Here is a 22,356-nt window from a genome sequence, read left to right as displayed (position 1 = left end):
ATGTTTTGGTTTTCTACATGAAGGCGTGCAGGTCTATCACTAGTTTATCTGATGATAACTACTAAAAACTCCATAGTTCTCTCCAAAGTTGTCAGGCAAGAGACGGAAGAGAATGACTTCCTACACATCCAACTTGACTATCATTACACCAAATGGATCTCACATCTCGAAAATTGCATAAAATAACAATTCCCTGCAAAACAAACTAGTTTATCATTACATCAAATGGTGTTAAGTATCACCAAGTTAACAAAACACTTCCAAAGGACTATCTTAAGATTTGGGACAGATTTGTAATTTTGGATGATGATTGGAATGGATCATAGTCTTTCTTATTATTTGATATGTATTCTCAAGATGACAAGGTTGCATGTTGTATTTGGGCTTTGATGAGATATGGGAGGGATTCCATTACAAAGAGATCAATCCAAATTGTGTCCGCCTCATAAACACACTTTGAGCTCCTAAACCGTTAATGTTATTTTAAACCAATTCAAAGAATATCAATGTAACTTCTGAAGCTTGGCATACATTGATAACCAGTGCAAAAGAGGAACATTGATATCCAGTGCAAAAGAGGAACGACCAACTGGGGGAGACATTAAAAGGGCCCTCCCGTTTTGAAGATAAATATTCCCCTAAACAATATGATTACAAATTAGGCTTTACTTTTATTGCTAGTAAGGTCGAATTGCATTCATCATGGCAAATTGTAAGAATTTCAAAATAGATGTTCTCAAGAAGATGAAAGTAAAAATGTTACCAATTGAAATGACAAATTAGATTCTGTCTACCACAACAATGCCTCTTCCCAAGGAAGTTTCTTAATGGGAAAAAAGCTAAAATGGGATTCCCAAAAACCAACAAGACATGAAATATTTTACAAGCACATGTAGTATTAAGTGTAAAGTGCCAATTAGTTTAAAATTGCCAAAATGATCTTGTGTGGCAAGGGTTGAAAATCAAAATCAAGGAATGCGGCCTGAAAGGTCCAAAGGGCTGTACTGATACTCTCACCACATTCCACCCCTTTCTCAAATCCTAGTACCCGTTTTTCTTTTGGTATCAAAGACTAAAGCATATGAGGTTGTAAGTGCAAAATTCAACCTCCAAAATTATATGTCCTACATTGAAAAGTACTCATGTTTTTTCTGTACAAAATTTGTGAGAATGAAAACCATTTTATGCTAGCAGCTAAATGCATGCTCCAACATTAGTGCTACACTATGAATAGGGGACCCTCACTTTGCAACATTAGCGCATGCCTCCTCCCTTTGCCTTCTGTACTTTTCCAGAAGCTCTCCTCTCTCATTGTCAAGCTGCTTCTCAAATTGAATTTGTGCGTCAAACTGTTTCCTCATGAAATCCAATTTCATTAAGTGATGTTTCTTCAGAAGCTCTCTTTTTTGAACTTCATAATCTTCATAATCTTGCAAGCTTGCTTCCACGACTTCTGTTTGCCGTGCAATGGCTTCTTCCATTCTGGAAAAGCTCAAACATCAAGTATACAGCATGATTTCTAGTATCAGCAACAGACATAATAAAAACAATTTTATACTCTAGGGATCATAAACATAAAAATGAAACGTGGTCACCAGATTTTTTTAAGCAAATACCTACAAGAAGATCCATACAATCTGTTAGCAGAGTGAGAAACAATGCCCTGTATAGATCTAATCAAATGCCACATCCACCAGCAATTGACAAAAAACATTTGTGGTGCTATAGAGTAACCAACCACCTAACACCTCAACATACCCAGTCCTTGGCATAGTAAGACATTAAAAAAGAAAAAAGGGAATAAAAGCCCCTACGTAATAGCTGAACCAACTCAATTTACACAGGGTGTCAGAACTCATCGTGCCATTATGAGTAACAGGGGGAGAAATCTTTAACTCAGGAATAGTTGAGAAAGAAAGAAAGAAAGTCTATTAACGCCTCCAGGGGACAAAGAGGTCTATGGAACAACATGAAAACCATCTAGTACATCAGCTTAGAGAGAGAGAGAGAGAGAGAGAGAGAGAGAGAGAGAGAGAGAAGTTTTCAAGGGTTTTTTTAAAATCAGGACACAAGCCAGGGACACGTATGAATCATCACACATCGATCCACAAGGATCGAACACACACCACACTTATTTTATTAAAAAAAGTCCGCGTGCCTATGGAGTTTTGACATAAGTTGTCAGATAAGGCACTGAAGTGTATCTTTGTTGGGTATAGTGCAGAAAGCAAAGGCTATCGTCTCTACAATCCTGCCACCCGCAAGATTTTTGTGAGTAGAGGCGTAATCTTTTCAAAGAATTCAGCCCATACACATGCTGAATTCACTATTCCAGCTTCTTTAGATGATGTTTTTGAGGGGTTTCTTGATACTCATGCTGAAAATCAGCATTTACAGCAGCCTCCTACTATTTTACATGCCCCGATTCAGCCACCTGATTTTGTTCCTCCACAGGCAGTGGATAATGTTGTCAAGCAAGAGATTCAAGAGATACATGCAGCAAAAATAGTTCCAAACTGGCTGCTACAAACTCTTAGGGAGAGTAGACTTGAGGCACCTTTGCCTAGCAGGACTGGTAGTGCAGCAAGGCACCTGCACTACGCACAAAGGCAGGGCTCTTTCTGTTGAATCAGCTTATGCAAGTACTCTTTTTGATGAGGAAGAACCTAATACTTTCGAAGAAAACAAGCATAATATGCATTGGATGAATGCCATGCACAATGAATTGCAGTCCATTGAGAAAAATCAGACTTGGGATGTTGTGGATTTGCCACCAAGAAAACATGCCATTGGTACCAAATGGGTATTCAAAGTGAAAAGGAAGCCAGATGGGTCCATTGATCAGTACAAGGCACGGCTGGTTGCCAAAGGATATGCTCAAAAAAAGGGCATAGATTGTGAGGAGACTTTTGCTCCTACATCCCGGATGACATCAATGGCTGCAATTTTTATTTGGAATGTTCATCAGTTGGACATAAAAACAGCTTTCCTTAATGAGGAAGAGATTTATGTCAAACAACCTCTTGGCTTTGAACTTTCGGGTAATGCAAATAAAGCTTTATATGGGCTGAAAGAAGCCCCACGTGCATGGTATGCAAGATTGATGCCTTCCTGGCCAGCAAGGGGCTGCATAATAGTCCAACTGAGAGCACCCTCTACATCAAGAAGGATGGGGGGGATATTTTAGTCATCATTTTGTATGTAGATCACATGCTGCTCACAGGGTCAAATGAGGAAATAATTACAGATTTCAAGGCTGAATTGAAAGCTGAATTTCACATGACAGATTTAGGCATGTTAAATTTCTATTTGGGGGTCCAGTTCATACAAGACAAGCGTGGCATCATTATGTTTCAATCCAAGTATGTGCAAAACCTCATGGATAGATTCAACATGCAACATTGTAAGCCTACAACCACTCCCATGGAGCCACGGCTGAAGCTTACTATATATGATGCAGGTGAATCAGAGGATGCCACACTTTACAGCCAGGCTGTTGAATGCCTCATTTATTTGTGCAATACATGGCACGATATTCAATATGCAGTATCTCAGGTTAGCAGGTATATGCACAGCCCAAAGACAACACATTGGCAGGCTGTAAAACACATCTTTCGTTACTTGCAAGGCACAAAGTCTAATGCTTTATGTTTCCCAAGGGGGGTGACTTGCAGATGCATGCTTATAATAACTCAGATTGAGCTGGAGACTATGACACTAGGCAATCCACAAGTGGTAATTGTTTCTTTTTGGGCAAAGCTTGCATTTCTTGGCTGAGCAAGAAACAATCTACTATGGCTACTTCCTCATGTGAAGCTGACAACAGGGCAGCTTTCATAGCAACAGTTGAATGTGTTTGGCTGCGTCGTTTGTTTGCTGGTCTTCATCTCTCATTGGAGGGTCCTTCTTTGACTCACTAATAGTCAGAGTGCTATAGCAATGGCAAAGAATCATGTGTTTCATGCTCGCACGAAGCACATTGAGGTTCATTATCATTATGTCAGAGAGAAGTTGCATGCAGGGGAGATCAGTATGATCTATGTGTCAACACATGACAATGGTGCAGACATCTTCACCAAAGCACTTCCACATGAGAAGTTGAGGCATTTCGCAGTGCCCTGAACTTATCTCCTTTTGCTGATTGATCACTTCCTAGTACATCATCACATTGGCACTGCAGGGGGGTGTTAGAATTATTGACATATTCTAGGCATTGACCAATGTAATCCATAAGTGAGTGAGGGGCACTTTTCCATCACTAGAGGTTTTTCCCCCTAACCACAGTTAGTGGGTTAGTGTGGTTTTGTCACTTAGACAAAACCACCTCCACTCGTGTCTTTCCATCTTATCTATTGCACACTCTACGTTTTGCTCTCCAGCTCTCTTGCATCCTGCTTATCTGCTCGTCTCTCACAAGTGAAACTCATAAAGTTCACAAAACCGATGCCACTTACGCATCAACCACCACATTAGTGGTGCCCCTTCTATAAGCTTGTTATATAGTATGCATTTTCTCAATTAAGCAAGTTCATGTGCATAGCATTGGCAGCCCATGAAACGTGTCTTCTGATTCTTGAAAGGCACGTAGCATTTGGGACTGTTGTATGATAAGTCTTCATTGGTTATGCATGTTTTTACGGATAATGATTGGGCTGGTTTTTACAACAATCGAGTGTCTCATAGTGGCAAATGTTTCATGCTTGGCTCTTGATGCATTTCTTGGTTCAGCAAGAAGCAGCCTACAGTTTCTACTTCTTGTTGTTAGGCTGAGTATGGGGCAGCTTGTATAGGTTATGTACAGTGTGTCTACCTCCGTAAGTCACTTGCAGATCTTGATGTCTGCCAAACCTCATCTTCTAACATCTACATGGACAGCCAAAGTGCTTTGGCCATTGCGTGTAATCCTATGTTTCAAGTCATACCAAGCACATTGAAGTTCACTATCACTATTTTCAAGAGCGACTATCAAATGGAGATATATAGTTGTCCTATGTTCCAACAAAGGATAATTGAGCAAATATCTTCACAAAGGCCCTACCACAGCCCAAGTTTGAAGCTTTTCGGCAAGGTTTACACTTGGTACCTTTTCTCATGCGATTCTTCTCTCTCCATGTACTAGGTTGCTGTATCAATCAGAGATGAACATGTGCAACCATGATTTAGTTTCCAGGTACTCCTGAGATGTATCCAGGATACTTCAACCATATCATGGAGGGGGGGTTGTTGCCACTTTAGTCCCGGTTTGCATTTATAGGCTAGTTATTTAGCCCTAATATGTAATTGTAGGCTAGTTAGGACACTTGGTCCATTTGAGAAACCTGCAGCAGATGCTGGCTGAGGTAGGCACCCTAAATCACCACCTTCTACAAAATCCTCCTAAAGTGCTATGTCCCTTGTAGTAGGCTTTAGTAGCTCTGCCTGACCACATGGCAGCCAGCCACTGGCCCAAACTATTCTGCCATGTCCCGGGGTCTTTTCTAGTCCTGTTGCTGGCGAGATCTTCACTTCATCCAGTCGTCCATGAGCTCCTCTGATCCGCCTGTTTGCTGGCTCTGTTCCAGCCCTCCAATATCAGCCATCTCTACAGTCCTGAACAGAGGTGCCTCCAGTCCCAGTCTGTTCCAAGCCTTGTGCTAGGCTGTACACCTGCTGAACATCCTCCAGATCATGCCGTGTGGCATCGCGGCAACCTCTAGCAGGATTCCAAGCTCTGCTGCTGCTCTGATTATGTACCAGACATCTCCTTTCAGATAGGTACTTGTCCTGATGTGCTGCCCACATGACAGCCCATGTGCTGCCCATGTGGCAGCCCTATTTCTTGTTTGTATTTTGATTGCTTGCTGCCCACATGGCAGCCCATGTGCTGTCCATGTGGCAGCAGACCAGCCAGCTCCCACTCGTACCTAGATACACTTTGACCATGCTTTGGATGCATTATATATGGCCCACTTGTCACAAGCTACCGACCCACTTGGGAGATGACACATATCTTTCACATACCTCGTACACTTTGGTTTCAGTAGTCCAGGATGGCCAGCACTAGGTCCTTTCCCACGACTAGCTCTCCCGTATCCCGGAAGATTCCCTAGAATCCATGGTTTGATGATGAGGGCAGAGACATCATACGAGAGCAGGCTTTGGGACACTTGACGAAACCAAAGGCACAGCAGATCTACCAACACTTAACACAACATCAAAATCGGGTTTTCCTATCACATAGGATGGATGAGGTGATCCGATCCTTTCAATGAGGTGACTCCGCCGGCTCTTGTCAAAGGGGAAGCTACCTATCCCCTCACGGATTCTTATGTTTGGCAAACTTATGCAGGTTGCAACTCCGAGCAACTAGAGGGTTCACACCTTCAACTCTTAACTCCACAAAAGTGGAGCCAAAGCTACGCTCTTTACATCGGCCTCCATCTAGCTAAGGGATTATACTCCATGCCACCCTCCCACAAGCAATCCCACAATGAAAGATGGCTATAGCATTTCGACCATGATGTCAATCTCGATTCCATTGTCCATTTGCATCGTGTGCCTAGATTTCCTCGGCCATCCTTATCCCCTTCCACCACCATGTTGGAAGTTCTCAACTATCGTACTATGTGATGCTTGTCAATCCGTTGCATAGCACCTGTCAGATCATTGTCGCCTTGGGATTCCCACCCTTACTTCACCCGCCTTCGTCTATCCCTTTTGTCCCGTTACCTTTGTCTTCATTGCTAGTGCCTCGTCCTCCGTCCTTCGGTTTCGCCTCTACCCTTTTCCATGTTCACCTTCGGCCAGATGGTTCATTCGTCGGTGTTTGTCTTCGCACTTCATCTTGGCTGTTGGTCTTCTACCTTTGTCATTGACGTTAATACCACCTTTCTTCAACGTTAACATTTACCTGCTCTGATTTTGTCCATGTCCTCATGGACTTAGTTTGGTGCACTCAATTTTCCATGTCCCTACAATAGTGGACACCCCTTTAGTTCGGGTCCGACTATCGGCCTTCTTTCGATCTCGTTGTCATGACAAGAGAAATCACTAATCGGTGATAAGTAGACATTGGAAACATTATTATATATTATACGCCAATGGTGTAACATGTATTTGTATTTATGATGGACACCAACCGATTTGTTATGGCGGTGGATCATCTGAGTAGATAGGGCTAGTCGAGCTGGAGCCACTGCTTCAGACGGCATCGAATTTGGACATGTGATACTTATTCTATTCATAAAAATGTGCACACACGTGTCTAGGTCCTAGGGGCAATAGGAAGGGAAGGGTGCATTAAGGTGCATTGAATGGTAGATGCATGGGTCATAGGCTAAGGGTAGGTGTAAATGGGAAGATGGAACTTAAGTGATCTCAAGGGACATTAATGAAAGGGTATCACCCTTTCATTGTGAATCTCACGTAGCATTCTTCATTCACCTTGCATTCATCCGCCATTTCTCACACACCTTGCATGTAGGTCAAAAATAGAAACAAGTACTCTCACGAGGGCGCTCTTCCCCATTGGAGAGCCAATCGGCATTCAAATTCTGCATGCATTGCACACATTTGCATTCTTGAGAAAGTTGGTTCTTCACACTCACAATCTAGGTACACTGTGTCAGTGCTTCTAGGCGTCATGTTTTTTTTGGAGGCCATATCCCTTTAAGCTCATAGCTCCTTCATGCCAACTGCCTCAGTATGCGCTTATGGTGGGTCCATGATCTCCTTTGGTCTGTCTTTGTCCCTTCTTCGGCTATCACTCATCAGTCTTCAGCTTCGACGTCGGCTCTTATCCTTGGTTCTGACCTTCAGTTTGCCCTCACTTGTTGCTTCGGTCAACGTCCTTTGTCCTTCGGTCTTTAGCTTTGGTCTCTAGTTTAAAAGCCTCTGGATCCAATTTGACTCTTTAGTCTGCTTTTGGCCCATCCATCGTCAGTTGGCCCTCTTGGCACCAACAAAAAAGACATCAATTGAAATCTTGCCAAAGTCATTTTGGTGAACCACATGGCTGCCCTCAATGCTTTTGGAACCAATTTTCAAGGCATGGCATTGATGGCGGCAGCCATGTCCCTATCCAACAACGACAATAGCATTGACTCTCTATTGACTAGGTTTAGAGCTAGTAGTCTATTTGGGAATTCGAAGCCCGATATTCTCAATGTTTAAGAGAAGAGAGAAAGGCTGTGAAGCCTTATTGTATAGAATTTTTATTTTATATGAATATAGATATACTATTTCTTTAGTGTCCCATTCTGTGTCCTTTTACAAAAGTTCTTTTATATTGTCATTGTATTATTGGCATACCATGCCCAAGGTACCTGCTTCAAACCATAGAGGGATTTTTTCACCCAACATACCTAATTTTCAAAACCTTCAACCTCAAATCTAGTGCCTCAATGATATAGACCTCTTACAATAAAACCCCATAAAGGAAAGCGGTCTTAATGTCTGGTTGGTGCATCTCCCAATGCCTATGAGATGCAACAGCAATGACGCACTAAATGGCCGTAATACGTGGAGTGGTAGCAAATGTCTCCTCAAAGTCAATGCCATATGTAACATGTTGCTCGGCACAGCCTTTTGCAACAAAGTGGGCTTTACGATAGTCAACACCGACATCACCTTTGCATTTCAATTTGTACACCCACTTAGTGCCTATGACACGCTTGCCGACAAGCAAGTCACACAACTCCCAAGCACCATTAGGCATGAAAGGAATCAAGTTCAGCTCTCATGGCCTGCATCCATTCATTGCTTACAAATGCATCTAGATGACATAGAGGTTCCTTATTATAGCAGTGGCAATCAATGGAACATCAAGCAAATTGACAGGCAGCTATTTTTGTGCACTTGTGCTACAAGCAGCCAAGAGCTCAGTTCCATTAAAAGGTGGTTGTCACGGGGTCGTGAAAAGTGATGTAAAGTATCTTTGTAACTCAACCCACGATTAACCTGGGGTTAACCGTGGTTGAGTCTAGTAATAGTTTGGCTGTGAGGGACTAGCTAAAAAAGGTACAAACTTCCTAGCATGGTTGACACGTACGATCCCGTTCAATGCATGCTGTTCAATATTAGTGCAGTACTTAACGAACTAAAAAATCTTAGGTGTACGTCCAATGGTACATTCGATACAAAAAAAAAAGAGGGATATTTTAGAGTTTTAGAGTAAGTTGAAACACAAACATGTCCATGACTTGATTCTTGAAAGTTGAAACACAAACATTCTAGAATCTACATGTTGCATAGGTGCAATTTGCAAAACTTAAAAGGACCAAAGATATATCAACGGAGGCAACGGAGAAGGATTGAGAAGCCTCAACCTCCGCTTCGGATGAGGAATTATCCGGGCACACCATCTCTTCTCATGCCATAGAGGTCTTCTTCCTTCGCTTCAAGGGTAAGTACTTTTGACAACAATCTTGAAAAATGTCATTAGGAATCCCCGTGCATGGTCCGCATTGCCCACCCAACTTACACAAATGGATAAGAAGGCGGGTCACACTACTAGTTTGGGCCTTGGCGCAATACTTGCAAACATTGGACTTCTCTTTCACTCTCTCAAAGTAAGCACAATGCAAGGAAAAGGCCTCATGAATAGTTGGTGGCATTGCAGGCAATGAGAGAGAGAGAGAGAGAGAGAGAGAGAGAGATGATGATGAGGGAGAAGGACGAAGAGCTTGAATCTTGATGCTTGGAGAAAGGGAGAGAGATGGAGATGGAGATGGAGATGGAGAGGAGCTTGATGGAGAGGGAGAAAGAGGGAGATGGAGAGGGAGCTTGATGGAGAGGCCCAAGGGAGATGGAGAGGAGCTTGATAGAGAGGGAGAGAGACAGAGAGATGGAGAGGGAGCTTGATGGTGAGGCCCAAGGGAGATGAAGAGGAGCTTGATGGAGAGGGAGAGAAAGAGAGAGATGGAGAGGGAGCTTGATGGAGAGGCCCAAGGGAGATGGAGAGAAGCTTGATGGAGAGGGAGAGGGAGATGGAGATGGAGGGGGAGCTTGATGGAGAGGGAGAGGGGGATGGAGATGGAGATGGAGATGCAGGGGGAGCTTGATGGAGAGGGAAAGGGAGAGGGAGAGGGAGAGGGAGATGGAGGGAGAGCTTGATGGAGAGGCCCGAGGGAGATGGAGAGAGAGCTTGATTTGATGGAGATGGAGAAGTGATGGAGGAGAGGGATGAAGAGGGAGCTTGATGGAGATGGAGGGGGAGCTTGATGGAGAGGGAGCTTGATGGAGAGGGAGGGGGAGAGGGAGAGAAAGAGGGAGATGGAGATGGAGATGGAGATGGAGATGGAGATGGAGAGGAGAGAGGGAGATGGAGAGGGAGAGGGAGAGGGAGGGAGATGGAGAGGTGGGCAGCGGGCTGCTTAACGGCTGGGGAGATGCAGAGGCAAGAGTGCTTGGTGGAGAGGGGGAGGGGTAAGAGGGATATATATGCAGGTTTGGAGGAGAGGCTGGCCCAAACGGTCAAAAACGGGCAGAGAACGGTCAAAAATTGAAAACCCTAATCGGCCGAAACCCTAAAAAACAAGCGACCATACAGGACAGTACGAAATGTATGGAACGTTCCGCACGTCGAACGTAGGCAACCCTGCTTCCTAGAAGTTCCTAGGAGCAAAGTCTAACTGCACCACTAGGTCCCAGGGGCAAGGCAAAGGCACTAGAGAGGGATCTAAAAGTTGGGTCCAAGGACAGCCAACATTGTCCTTGGTCAGGTGGGTTAGAGCTTTAATGAAGGGCCAAGTGTCATGTATGCAGGTGCATGCCCTTCTACCACCTACCATCTCTCTCACCCTGTTGGAGCATTCCAAGCCTAGCAAAAGCTCACTACTCAGTTTTCGTTGCATTTTCTGACTCTCCTTTTTTGCTGCTGCTCTCGCTTTTTCTTCAGTTCTTGCACACATTTCGAGGCAATCCAACTGCTGGCGTGCTTCTTGAGGCAAGTACGATGCATTTAATGCAATCCGTACACCTATACGGACTATACAGATAGACTTCTACGAGCTATACGATCTGTTAGGACACGGATTTCGATGGAATATGTCTATTTGCCAATAAAGTGACTGGTTATACTTTAGTCACATTTTCTACACAGATCCCGATTTCGGGGCTTTGGGGCAGGCCGGTGTCCTCTTCCGCCTATTTCTTGCCCCCTTCCGCTCTCTTTCTTCATTTCTCTCATCTCCCTGAAGCTGAAAGTCACTTGCACCCTGGTGGGAGCCTGGTCAAGGGATAGGCGCAAGGACTGAACTCGCCCCTTTGCCACGGACAGGGGTATTTGCATTTTGGACTTCCATTTGTTTGCTTTTCTTGCTTTGAAGCATTTTGCAGTGCATGTGTGGTGTTTTGCAGTCCTTTCTAGTTTCTCTCATGTTCTAGCAAGCACCCTGAGGCAAGGGTGTTCCTGGAGAAAGACTAAGGACAATGTGGATGCATGTGATAGCCTTGAGGCTGCTTTGAGCACAGTTTGTTAGTGGTTTGGATGCCTGAATGCCTTTCAGTTGGGTCAAGTCAGAAGTGGATAAAGATTGCCTTACTAGTTGGATTCTAGTGGTGCACTTGGGTTAGATGCCTAAAAGACAGACAGAGGATTTGCAGAGAGGAACAGTGCAAGGGTGAGCCCTTGGTGTAAAGCATTTCCATTCAAAAGCATTACATAAATACCGAAAGGGGCGCCAAGGCATTTGAGGCCAATGGGTGTGTTGTGTACTGTTTTCACTAAGCAAGGGCATTCTAGCCTCCCCATTGCTATTGTTGAAGTTTGTTTCTAAGTATTGTTAACTGGTTGAAGTGATGCATTGTGGCTATTTATGTGGTTTATGACTGAGACGAGGATCACTGCCCTTTAGTTCCTTGAAGGCCGGTTACAATGGCTTTGTAAAGCATAACTACAAATGGTTGCAAATGCCAAGCAAGATCTGACTGCAACAATCTACAAATGTCAAAGGCATCAAACTGCTCAAATTGAACCTCAAGGCAAAGGGGATAACTGCAACTGTCAATCCTGCAAAAGCCCCAAATTTCCAAAAATGAAAGGTATGCCAAAAAAGAGGACAAATAGCAATGCATACACACACATAGATACATACATGCATGCAATTTTGTAGTCACTTGCAGAAAATTGCTATTTTTAGTAGTTGGATTTGGCACATTTCGGAGCTTTTTGAGGCGAGTGACATAAATACATACATGCATGCATGCATTCATGCATGCATGCACTCAAGCACGCGTGCGCTTGTGTGCATACATGCATGTATGTGTGTGTGTGCGTGCGCACGTGCATACATGCATGTATGTGTGTGTGTGTGTGTGTGCGCGCGCGCGCACGCAATTCCCAAACTCATCCTCTAAAAACGCAACATAGTGCAGTTTCAATCTCACAATAGTCACTCATAAGATGTACAACCATAAACTCCATCACGCATAACAGGGACTAGCTACTATGACATCCCCACTGACATCATCAGCGCCCAAAGGTGGGTGTAGACCATAGTATAAAAATATGCTGTGACACATACAAATCCACACACCCACACATACTTGAGCATCCATTTATACAAAGTCTTCGTACTGAGTTTCAATCGGCACTCCGGAGGTGAAGGGCAGACTCAGCAATGACGAAGGCTAGCACTTAAGGAGAAGGCTAATCAAAAAGTAGTCCAAAATCTCTTCATTCAAGCTTAACTGCTTGTGAAGTATATGTATATGTATATGTATATGTGCGCATGCGTGTGCTTGTGCGTGTGCGTGTGCACTGTTGAAAATAGCAAATGTCTACAAATCTCACTCACAAAGTGGAAAGATGCCTAAAAGCTGCCAAAAGCCTTTTCCTTTGCCAAATTGCAGCCCAATGTCAAAATCCCCAATTTTTTGGAGGAAAATTGCACCAAAAGAGGGCAAACACTCCCAATGTATAATCTCCCTACAATAGATTGCAAATGTACCAAAAGACCCAAAAATCTTGAGAAATCTGACGGTCCCAAAGTCAAAACAATTGATTGTCCTGCAAATGCAAGATCCAATCAGCAAAATTGAGCTGGAACGAGACTAGAACGAAAGTTCACAGGTGAAACGGAGCTGAAATAGGCTAAGAAAGTGTCAAAAACTGAGGCAGCAGTACGGCCAATGTCTAACAATGATTACGTACAGTCGTGCGGACATCCATAGGCTGTACAAACAAGAAATTTGGTCGGAATGATACAACTACCAATTGTGCCAATAGATACAAATTTACGGCAGTTTTTGGCAACAAAATATGTAAAAAACCCTAAAAACAGTTTCTAGCAACGAAATCTGCAAACAACCCTTAAAAACAGTTTCAGGACTGTTGGGCAACTCCAAGAACAGGTGTAGAGCAGTCGTGATTCTTCCGCAGGCAATGGTCAAGAAAAGTCAGCACCAAAGCAAGCTGGAGGACAAGTCAAAGTTGAAAAACGAGCTAGAAACTGCAAAAATGGAGCTAGTTGAACAAGTCAAAGATGGGGGCTAGTTTGTCATCGAAGTGGATCAATTGATAAGTAGTTGTATGTGGGGTGGGATGTGCTTGGAGGTGAGAGTGAGATAGATAAGCTCAGCGGTGAGAGGCTGAGCAATGCGGAAGGGATGAGGAGAGGAGCTGAGCGGCGAGTGAGAGTGAGAGTTAGAGTAAGATAAGCTAAGCCTGCTCTGAATCCATTTGCAAGGATCTTCACGATGAGTGATTCCACAGAAAGAGAACATAGAAGAGGCATCAGGCTAGCAGATACATGCAGAGTTCCAGGTTTTCGAAGGCAACATCAGCACGGCTGCACTCAAGCCAATTTCTGATCTTTATTATTTCAACAGATCAGACAGTTTTAAGCTTTGGTCCAGGTCCATTTTCCTTCATTCAAAAAGATATTGAAAATAGATTTTTACAATTTTCTTTAGATGACTCATTATGTATGGTTGCCCTGCTTGTTTTTTCTTAGCAGTTTGACGAGTGTGAGGAAGCAGTGTAAGTGTCTAACTTTACTTAGTGCCAATATTATTGACAGTAATGACACAAATTGGCAAATCATGCACCTTAGAAGTACGCAAAAAAGGAAAAGCTCTTACTTAGCCTGCTGCTGTTGCTGCTGCTCTTCTCCAAGCTTCTTATCCGCTGGAATCTCAGCATAGGTCTTTTCAAGTTGCTCACAACGTTGCACTTGTTCCTGATTGAACTCCTCTTGCCTTCTCTGAATCTCCTCTTCTCGTGTCGCGATATCCTTTGATAACTGCATGATTGTTTCTTTGTAGCTCCGCTCAAGATCATCCATCTGCATAACATGTGTTACAAAGAATTAAATATGACTCTTTCATTGACATCCACCTAGCATGGATTGATTTGATCTGGCTGTCTTCATAAATAAATAAATTACTGCCATCTTGTCGCTAACTTTGGCCAATTCATATGACATAAACCTGCAATCTGTTGACGGGGAGGACCTTACAACCTTAACATCACTTCCAAAGAACTTAGAAGTTCCCTGATATAAGCCCCTACACAGAAGGCAGGTAGCCTACAAGTTGCAGGACAATGAAAGGCAATAGAGAAACCAAGTGGATAATACTGTTGTGGCCGATGGTGGCCTCCAGCTATACTTGCACTTCTGTGAACGCAGAATTGATGGATTGGAGCAATGCTGACATAGCAATCACCTAGCGTGAAAAACCACCACCACATCAAATATAACTTGTGGCATACCTTAGGTGAACAAGGCTAGTGGATATCTGTGCGTCAGTTCTTGCATGCTTCTACAATGCCTTCGTGCGTGGACTTCCGTCAGGCAATGAACTTCAGTTGCTAGTTCGTCATTTGGCGCATGATTCGTGCGTGAAAATCACCTAGCACTAGGACTGCCCGTCACCTGCAAAACACCTCATCGCATGACGCGAAAAAGCTTCCAGCTCCTTAATTTGGTGATTGTGCGCTGCTCAGCGACATGATGCAAACAGGGGGTAGACGGGACCTGGTCGACAGAGCCTGGTAGACGGAGAGACTAGGCTGCACATCTAATAAGCTGCTTCACCGACAGACCATGCACGGCCTTTGGCGACCTGTTATGCTCACGGGGGGCCTCGATGGCCAGGCGTAGTTCCCAGCTTACCTTAGCTGTAGGCTTTCGAGTTGCTCCTGCTGCAACGTCACGTTGAAGGAGATGTGCTCGCCTCCCACCCGGACGAAGCTGCATTTCAGAAGACGGTGTCACGGCATCCTGTAGACGTCGGTTGAAGTGGACGGAACAGTGCAGGAGAGGTGGACGACTGCTTTCCCGCTTCTTCTACGGCTACAGGTCACAGAGACCATCCACCAAGGCTGCCAGGGCACACAGGCCTGCGACGCTCCAGCACGCAGGCAATCTTCATACGGGAAACGAACAAATCTATTCGGGTAGACATCGCTTGCAATAGAAACCATAACAGGATGCCGGTGCAGTGGAGAACTAGAGCGGACGGTTGCGGGTGCTTGGACGAGCTGGAGAGCAGCGACGGGTGTTGTGTCGTCTTGGCTGTAGGTGCTTGCAGGCTGTCCTGGAGCAGAAGTTGAGGGTGGCTGACTGTGGTTAGGGAAAACTTGGTTAACTTAACTGCAGTTAGTTAACCTTGGGTTGGTTGACCTCGGTTAGTTGAACCAGTACCCAATTAGCGTAACCCTGGTCCAGTTAGCCTGACCTAAGCAGACCAGTTTGGTTAGTGTAACCAGACTGGGATTAGTCCAATACTCTGGTTAGCGCTCAGTTACAGACTAACCAGACCAGAGCCAGTTAGTCTGGTTAGTGTAACCAGTCAGTTACTCTTCCAGTTACTGCTCCCAAAAAAAAAAAGGTAAGAAGAGAGTTGCTGAGTCAGTTTTTGCCTTCAGATCCCACCCATCTGTCAGTCTTTTAGTGTCAGAAAATCAGCTTAGCAAAAGGGCAAGGCAGCTTCTGCTTCACAGCTCCAACAGTGTTTGTTTCTCGGGAGAACTGAACCTTGACAGCAACCCCTAGGCTGGCAAGAAGGGCTCACATGGCAGCACCTTCGACCCCCACTGTGGTTAAGATAATGCTCTCTCCGGAAGACAAGCAGCAGGTCAAGTGTGAAGTAGAGGCTTTGCAAGACAGGGCCCTGGTGGGTGGCATTGTTGGGCTCACCCCGTCAAGGAAACAGGTCAGGGATTGGCTTCAGGCGAGCTTAACCCTAGGGGCTGACCACATCCAGGAGGTCACAATCTATGGGAGAGGAGTCTTCCTCATGCAGTTGAACTCCCCCGACACCATGGCCTCCCTTGTCGAGCAGAGCCCTATCCTACTAGGCCCTCATGTCGTCTACCTCCTTCCTTGGTACCATGGCTCACAGTTGAGGACATGGATTCGACTCATCACGTGCCACGATTCCCAGTGACGCTCTGCTTCCCGGGGCTTCCGAAGGAGTACAGATCTATTCTTCCTTCCATAGGGAATTGTTTTGGCATAGTTCTAGCATCTCTGCCACATACAACGGTTTCAGTAGTGGCAGACGACGGGGTCCCCCACCTTTAGGTTATCGCAGAGCATCCAAAGTCCCTCCCAGAGGAGATCCTCCTCAAGACCTTAGATGGAGGCGAGTTCAGTCAGCGTGTGGAGATTTCTGGCTTGCCCGGGTAGTGTCTTCAGTGCAGACAGATGGGTCACCTGGCACGGGACTCTTTGGTGGGCAGGGCCCCTCGCCAGAGACAGGAGTATAGGGAGGCTCAGTGCCATCCGTCGGCCAGGCCCCAGCAGCAAGCGAGGCAGCAGCAGACTCAGACACCTTGAGTCGAGCCCTCCCAAGGGACTTGGACCAAGGTGGAGAAAAAGAAGCCCTCCAAATCAGCTCAAAAAAACAAAAGAAGGAGAGTCAGACTTAAAGAGCGCAAGAAGGTGCGGACTTCTTCTTCCCAGGCCACAGGGAAGGGGAAGGGCCCAGCGGAGTCCCCGAACCGGACACAGATGGAGGAGGAGGAGACCTTTTTCGATCTCCCCTCGGACCCACAGGTGACAACAGAGCAGAGTACCCAGGTTCCCGTTCAGAGGGACTCTGGAGCCCCAGCAGAGTTAGCTCCAGAGGTCCCTCCGCCTCCCCCACCTCCTCCTCCCGAGGTCGCCCCACTGCCCCCCTGACCCCCCCCCCCCTCCCCCCAACTACTCTTACTCTCACCTCCCACCCCCCGCCTCTCCTTCTCGCCCCCCCGCCCCCTTACAGCAGCCTCCTCCCCCCCACACTTGCCTCCCACCCTTCCTCGTCTCGGCCTATGGGCAAGGGGGTGCCTGAGCACTCTTCGACGCGGCCTAGCCCTGGCTCTGCCTCCTCACAGTTAGGGTCATCAGGGCCCTTTTCTCAGCTTCCAGGTCCTAAGCCCCGCCCTAGTCATCCTCTGCCCAGAGAGTTTTGGAGGCTAGGACCATGGAACTACCTAGAGATTTCGGAGAGATACCCGCTTGCTCTGGAGGTGTCAGTCCATATTTTACAGCCCCGAAAAGGGGGTTCCATAGGAGTGTACAGCTCTCACACTCGTCCCTTCTAGGGGTTTCACTTCTCAGCTAGTGGGGAGGAGCAATGGACCCCCATGCTGTTTGATCTGATGATGGGGCAGCAGATGTTCAGCATGATGGAGGAGTGGCTAGGCCCACAGGGGAGGGAACTATGGGTCTCCCATGGGAAGACCGCCACTTTTCAGTTGGGTTTTTCTACAGATAGACGGGACTTGGGAGCAACTATTTGTGTGCTTCGCCTAAGGTTCAGCTTAAGCAGGCATCATACTGGACGCTGCAGCAGTGCGCGGATAGGCTTGGAGTCGAGGACACCTTCTTGATGCAATGGGCCATCAAGGTAGGCATCAAGCCAGTTACGCCACTAGTTCGGCACCGAGTGGATTTGGACTACTCCCCCTCCAGACCACCGACAAAGTCACAGAAGTCGGAGGTTGTAGTGCAGGCTCCTTCGCACAGAGCCTTGTTTTCCACCCCCCTACCTCCCCATGAGTTGGACCATGGTGAGGTGGAACGTGCACGGACTCCACGATCGGACACATCAGCAACCCTAGCACTTGTTACTTCATCAAGAGTTACAGAGAGCAGTGGTTGGCAGGGTAGTGGATTTCCTTTTGGTTCAGGAGCATATGTTTTCTGCCTTGGACATCGGACGTAGACGCCATCTCCTTCCTGGGAAAGGCTCGGAGATCTGGTCTCCCACAGTGGGAAGGAGTGGAGGGGTCTGCATTTCAGTCTCACAAGCGGTCGCATCAGAGGTGTATGACTAGGGGAAGCTCATTACAAGCAGAGCAGTCTGGATGGAATTACAGATGGGAGATTCCAAGATTGGGATCCTGAACGTGTATGCCCCAACTTGTAGACAGCAGCGTCCGGCCTTCTAGAGGCGCTTGACCGATTGTCTCCTGGATATAGACTCGTGGATTGCTGGAGGAGACTTCAATAATCTTGAGTTCGGAGAAGACAAACAAGGGGGTGCTTCTTTCTCCAGATGCCCGCGGCGGAGAAGAGTACTTGGGAGCAATTTATCTTTCCGATGTGTGGCAGGGACCCCTGGAGGGAGGCTGAGTTCTCCAGGACCCCTGGCAGTCTTAGTTTCTCCTTTGGCTAGCGCCGGCATGATGGATTGCTTGAGAGGCTGGATAGGTTCTACGTTGGAGATTGGGCCATGCATAGAGGTGGTTCCACGGGCATTCTTGCAAGGACTACCTTCTCAGACCACTCACCGCTTGCTTCATTTGGAGCAGCCCCGTCGAGGGCTCCCACAGAGGGGGGTTTGCATCCCAAATGCATTGATGCAGGAGGAGGAGGTGCAGCAGGTCATTTCGAAGATTTGGCAACAGCCATAGGACACTCCGGAGGGTGGCTGGGCATCCTAGACAGCCGAGGCGATTCAGAGGAGCAGTGAGGAGCTCCGCACCCAGGCTCTCCACAGTCGTTTTTCCCTTCAGGAGAGAGAGAGAGAGAGAGCTTTGAGATGTAACTTAGCCTCCATTGAGCGTCTCAAGGAGCAAGACACGGAGTCCCAGTGGCTTGCTGACAGATATGAGTGTGCACGTCTAGAGCTTCAAGACACGGAGTTGAGGAGAGCTGAGTATTCTTACCATTCCGCCCGTGTTCGTTGGGCACAGCAGGGGGATAGGATGAGCCGCCAGTTCTTTCAGGCCACGTGCCCTAGGTCGACAAGTGCCCAATTGCAAAGATTGAGAGACGCTAGCAGCAGGGTGGTTTCGGATCCTCATGAAAATATGGAGTTGGCTTCGGATTTCTATCGACACCTTTTTCAAGCGAAGGAGGAGTCCCCCTAGGTGCGAGAGGCCCGCGAGGCGGTATGGGAGCATGTCCCAGCTGTGGTCTCTCAAGGTGTGAGCAGCCAGTTGGATTCCCCCTTCACAGATGACGAGCTTTGGGAAGCTCTCAGGGCACTTCCGACTCATAAGTGCCCAAGGGAGGATGGGCTGTCCCCGGTCTTCTTCAAGAGCTTTTGGCCCTTTGTGCACACCCCCCTTTGGCTAGCCTTTCAGGAGATCTTTGACTCAAGAGCACTCCCACCGTCCTTGAGCAGAGGCTGAATTTGTTTGATCCCGAAGGGAGGGGACCGCTCAGACATTCGACAATGGAGATCGATCACTCTGCTAGACACCGCATACAAGATCTTAGCCAAGGTCTTGAGTTTGCGGCTATGACGCCATCTAGTCGACATCATCCATGACACGGAGACAAGTTTTGTCCAAGAGCGTGGCATCCTTGACAACATCTTCACCTTTTGGGAGGCGCTGGATTGGGCAAGGGAGGAGGTGCAGCCCCTTGCGATCCTACTGCTGGATTTTGAGAAGGCCTACGATCAGGTAGAGTGGTCCTTCTTGAAGGGCACGATGCAAAGATTAGGCTTCCCAGACACATGGATCAAAGGGGTCTCTGGCTTGTATGCAGGGAGTTCCAGTCAGATGTTGATTGGTGGGTTCACGGAGGAGGCCTTCCCGCTCACCCGCTCCATGAGACAGGGCTGCCCACTGGCTCCCTTCCTCTTTCTTTTTGTCGCAGAGGCGTTGGGCTATTTCCTGAGGTCGCATATGGTTGGCCTCAGAGGGATGAGGCTACCGATCAGAGAAGAGGAGGAGCTTCTGGACTCAGAGTTCGCAGATGATACGGCCTTGTATGTGGAGGATTTGGAGGAGAGCCTGGATGCGGTCAGGGGGGCTCTTGAGGTTTATTGAACCACCTCAAGGCCAAGGATCAACTGGGGCAAATCAGTCGGTTTTCTTTCAGTGACTCAAGAGTCCCACGAGATTCTTCAGTGGGGCGCATTGATAGGCTTCAGGTGGATGCCGAGAGCCAGTCGGCGAGGTACTTGGGATGCCGTGTGGGCATTGATATCTCCACAGAGCAACAGATAGCCCCGGTCCTCGAGAGCATGAGGCACAATCTTCTTTACTGGAGCTCAGCCAAACTCTCTCTGGCAAGCAGGGCCTTGGTGGCTAATCAAGTCCTGTTGACCACAACCTAGTACATAGCCTCTTGCTGGTGTTTTCACAAGGGTTGCATAGGACGGTTGAGACGCTTGGTCTGTAACTTCCTTTGGGCAGGATCAGATGGCACTTGCAACACCCGGGCTCATTTTTGCTATGACAGCTCAAGAATGGGACTTGGAGGAGTAGGGCCAACGTACAAAACTGCAACACTTCAGATATAATATGCATCCTCTTATGTTCCAAATCTTTTCCTCAAGGGCCACGTGACGACACAATAGTGCTATATAATTATATTGAACGGCTGCAGCAGAAGACAACCAAGACAGAAGCATATACCTAGATGAATCCAGGAACATTTCCAAACTCATCCTCTAAAAACACAACATAGTGCAGTTTCAATCTCACGAGAGTCACTCATAAGATTGAAAACCAAAAACTCCATCACGCATAGCAGAAGACAACCAAGACAGAAGCATGGTTCAAATCAATCATTTGTTTCTATCCATCATTGGTTCATCATTTGGCCTCAAGGATCGGACTTAAGCTTTAAATCGCTGCTGCTCATTGCCACAAGTGCACCATTACAATCAAGAAAGTTGTCACCCAGCAAGAGTAGCCCACCCGTACCTAATGCTTGAGAATGCTCTTGCTACATTAATCATGTTGATGAATGATTCACGACATTCATATATAGAGAACTTTGTAGTACATTTTATCGATGACATCTTGGGTTATAGCAAGAGTATTAATCAGCATGGAAAGCTCTTAAGAACAGTGTTGAATACTTTGAGACAGGCTAGTCTCTTTGTTAACACAAACTCGACTGTGCAATGCATGGTTAGGTTAGAATATTTGGGACTCAATGGAGCCCTTGATGGGGTTGAAATAGATGCAAAGAAAGTGGTTGTCAAATAAAAAATAGCGAGTTCTTAAGAAGGTGATAGCATTCTGAAGTTTGGTCCTATTTTATAGAAGACATATTAGAGTCTTCTAATATTGTCTTACCATTAACTGACTTAACCTCAGATAAAGTACCTTATGATTAAGGAAAGAATGAACTAACGAGTTCTTACACAGTAGAAAAAGTAGTTGCTCAAGGCCATGTGTAAACGATTGTTGATTTTCACAAATAAGGATCGAAAGTTACCAAAAGATGGAGGGGAACCTCAAGAAAGGACTCGAGGCAAGATTACCGCAAGTACCTTGCCAAGTTCAAAACCTATTCCACACTTGATGCCAAGTGGGTAGATGAGGAATCTTCTTGGCAATCCTCAAGTTTTACAGTTGTACCAAGAAGCCTTTCAGTTGAGGACAACTACTTAGAAGCCGAGGGGATGTCACCAAAACATATTTATCCCAAGAAATAAAGAGAAATCTTAACTAGATTGACTTCGGTCAAAGAAAGTTGACTTCAGTTAACTAGCAAGTGTTTTATTTTTCTTTGCTTTGCATTGGTTAAGAGAACAGTGGGGATGCCCACAAGGGACTACGAATAGTCCAAGAATATGAATGCATGCATTTGTCTAACCTCTAATGGGTTAAAGTGTTGGATATTGTTTATTAAATGTATAGCCAGAACTCCTGCAAGAGAGTGACACTAGATTGAGCAGCAAATGCCCTAGAGGTTATCAGCGAATTTTGATCACGCTTATGGAATGGACCAGACGTAGGCCACAAAAGAGTACGTATTTCCTCTGGATGGTTGGCCCACGGAGGATAACCCATTGGTCCTTGGCTGGAGCAAATGCACGATGGGGGGCTGCATGGATAGTGATATGGAGAAGATCCTGCATTGTCTTTGGAGCTGCCCTGCATCACAGAGAATTCGGTAGAAGGCCCACCCGACCATAGCTAGAACACAATGGATGCAACAGGACTTCACTTGGCATGGCTGATGGAGAGGAGTC

General features: G+C 46.2%; 1 protein-coding gene across 5 annotated transcripts in view; it reads right to left on the bottom strand.

The window, feature by feature from the left end:
• Window positions 1-856: 856 nt before the first annotated feature.
• LOC147893107 (protein SUPPRESSOR OF GENE SILENCING 3 homolog) overlaps window positions 857-22,356 on the bottom strand; it is a 51,709-nt gene continuing 30,209 nt past the window's right edge. For all 5 annotated transcript variants that reach the window (XM_087387328.1, XM_087387331.1, XM_087387330.1 and 2 more), the window contains 2 exons: window positions 14,062-14,264; window positions 857-1,482 (listed from right to left, as the gene is read on the bottom strand). In XM_087387328.1, the coding sequence (XP_087243454.1) occupies window positions 1,242-1,482; window positions 14,062-14,264 (444 nt within the window). In that variant the 3' untranslated portion in view covers window positions 857-1,241. The remainder of the gene's footprint in view (window positions 1,483-14,061; window positions 14,265-22,356) is intronic.

Source organism: Dipteris shenzhenensis, chromosome 16, assembly GCF_047967505.1.
Source record: "Dipteris shenzhenensis isolate YYH24624 ecotype China chromosome 16, Dip_SZ_1.0, whole genome shotgun sequence".
In the NCBI taxonomy this organism is placed as follows: Eukaryota; Viridiplantae; Streptophyta; class Polypodiopsida; order Gleicheniales; family Dipteridaceae; genus Dipteris; species Dipteris shenzhenensis.
The sequence above is the reverse complement of the archived record's forward strand: the minus strand, read 5'-3'. Positions and strand labels throughout refer to the sequence as shown.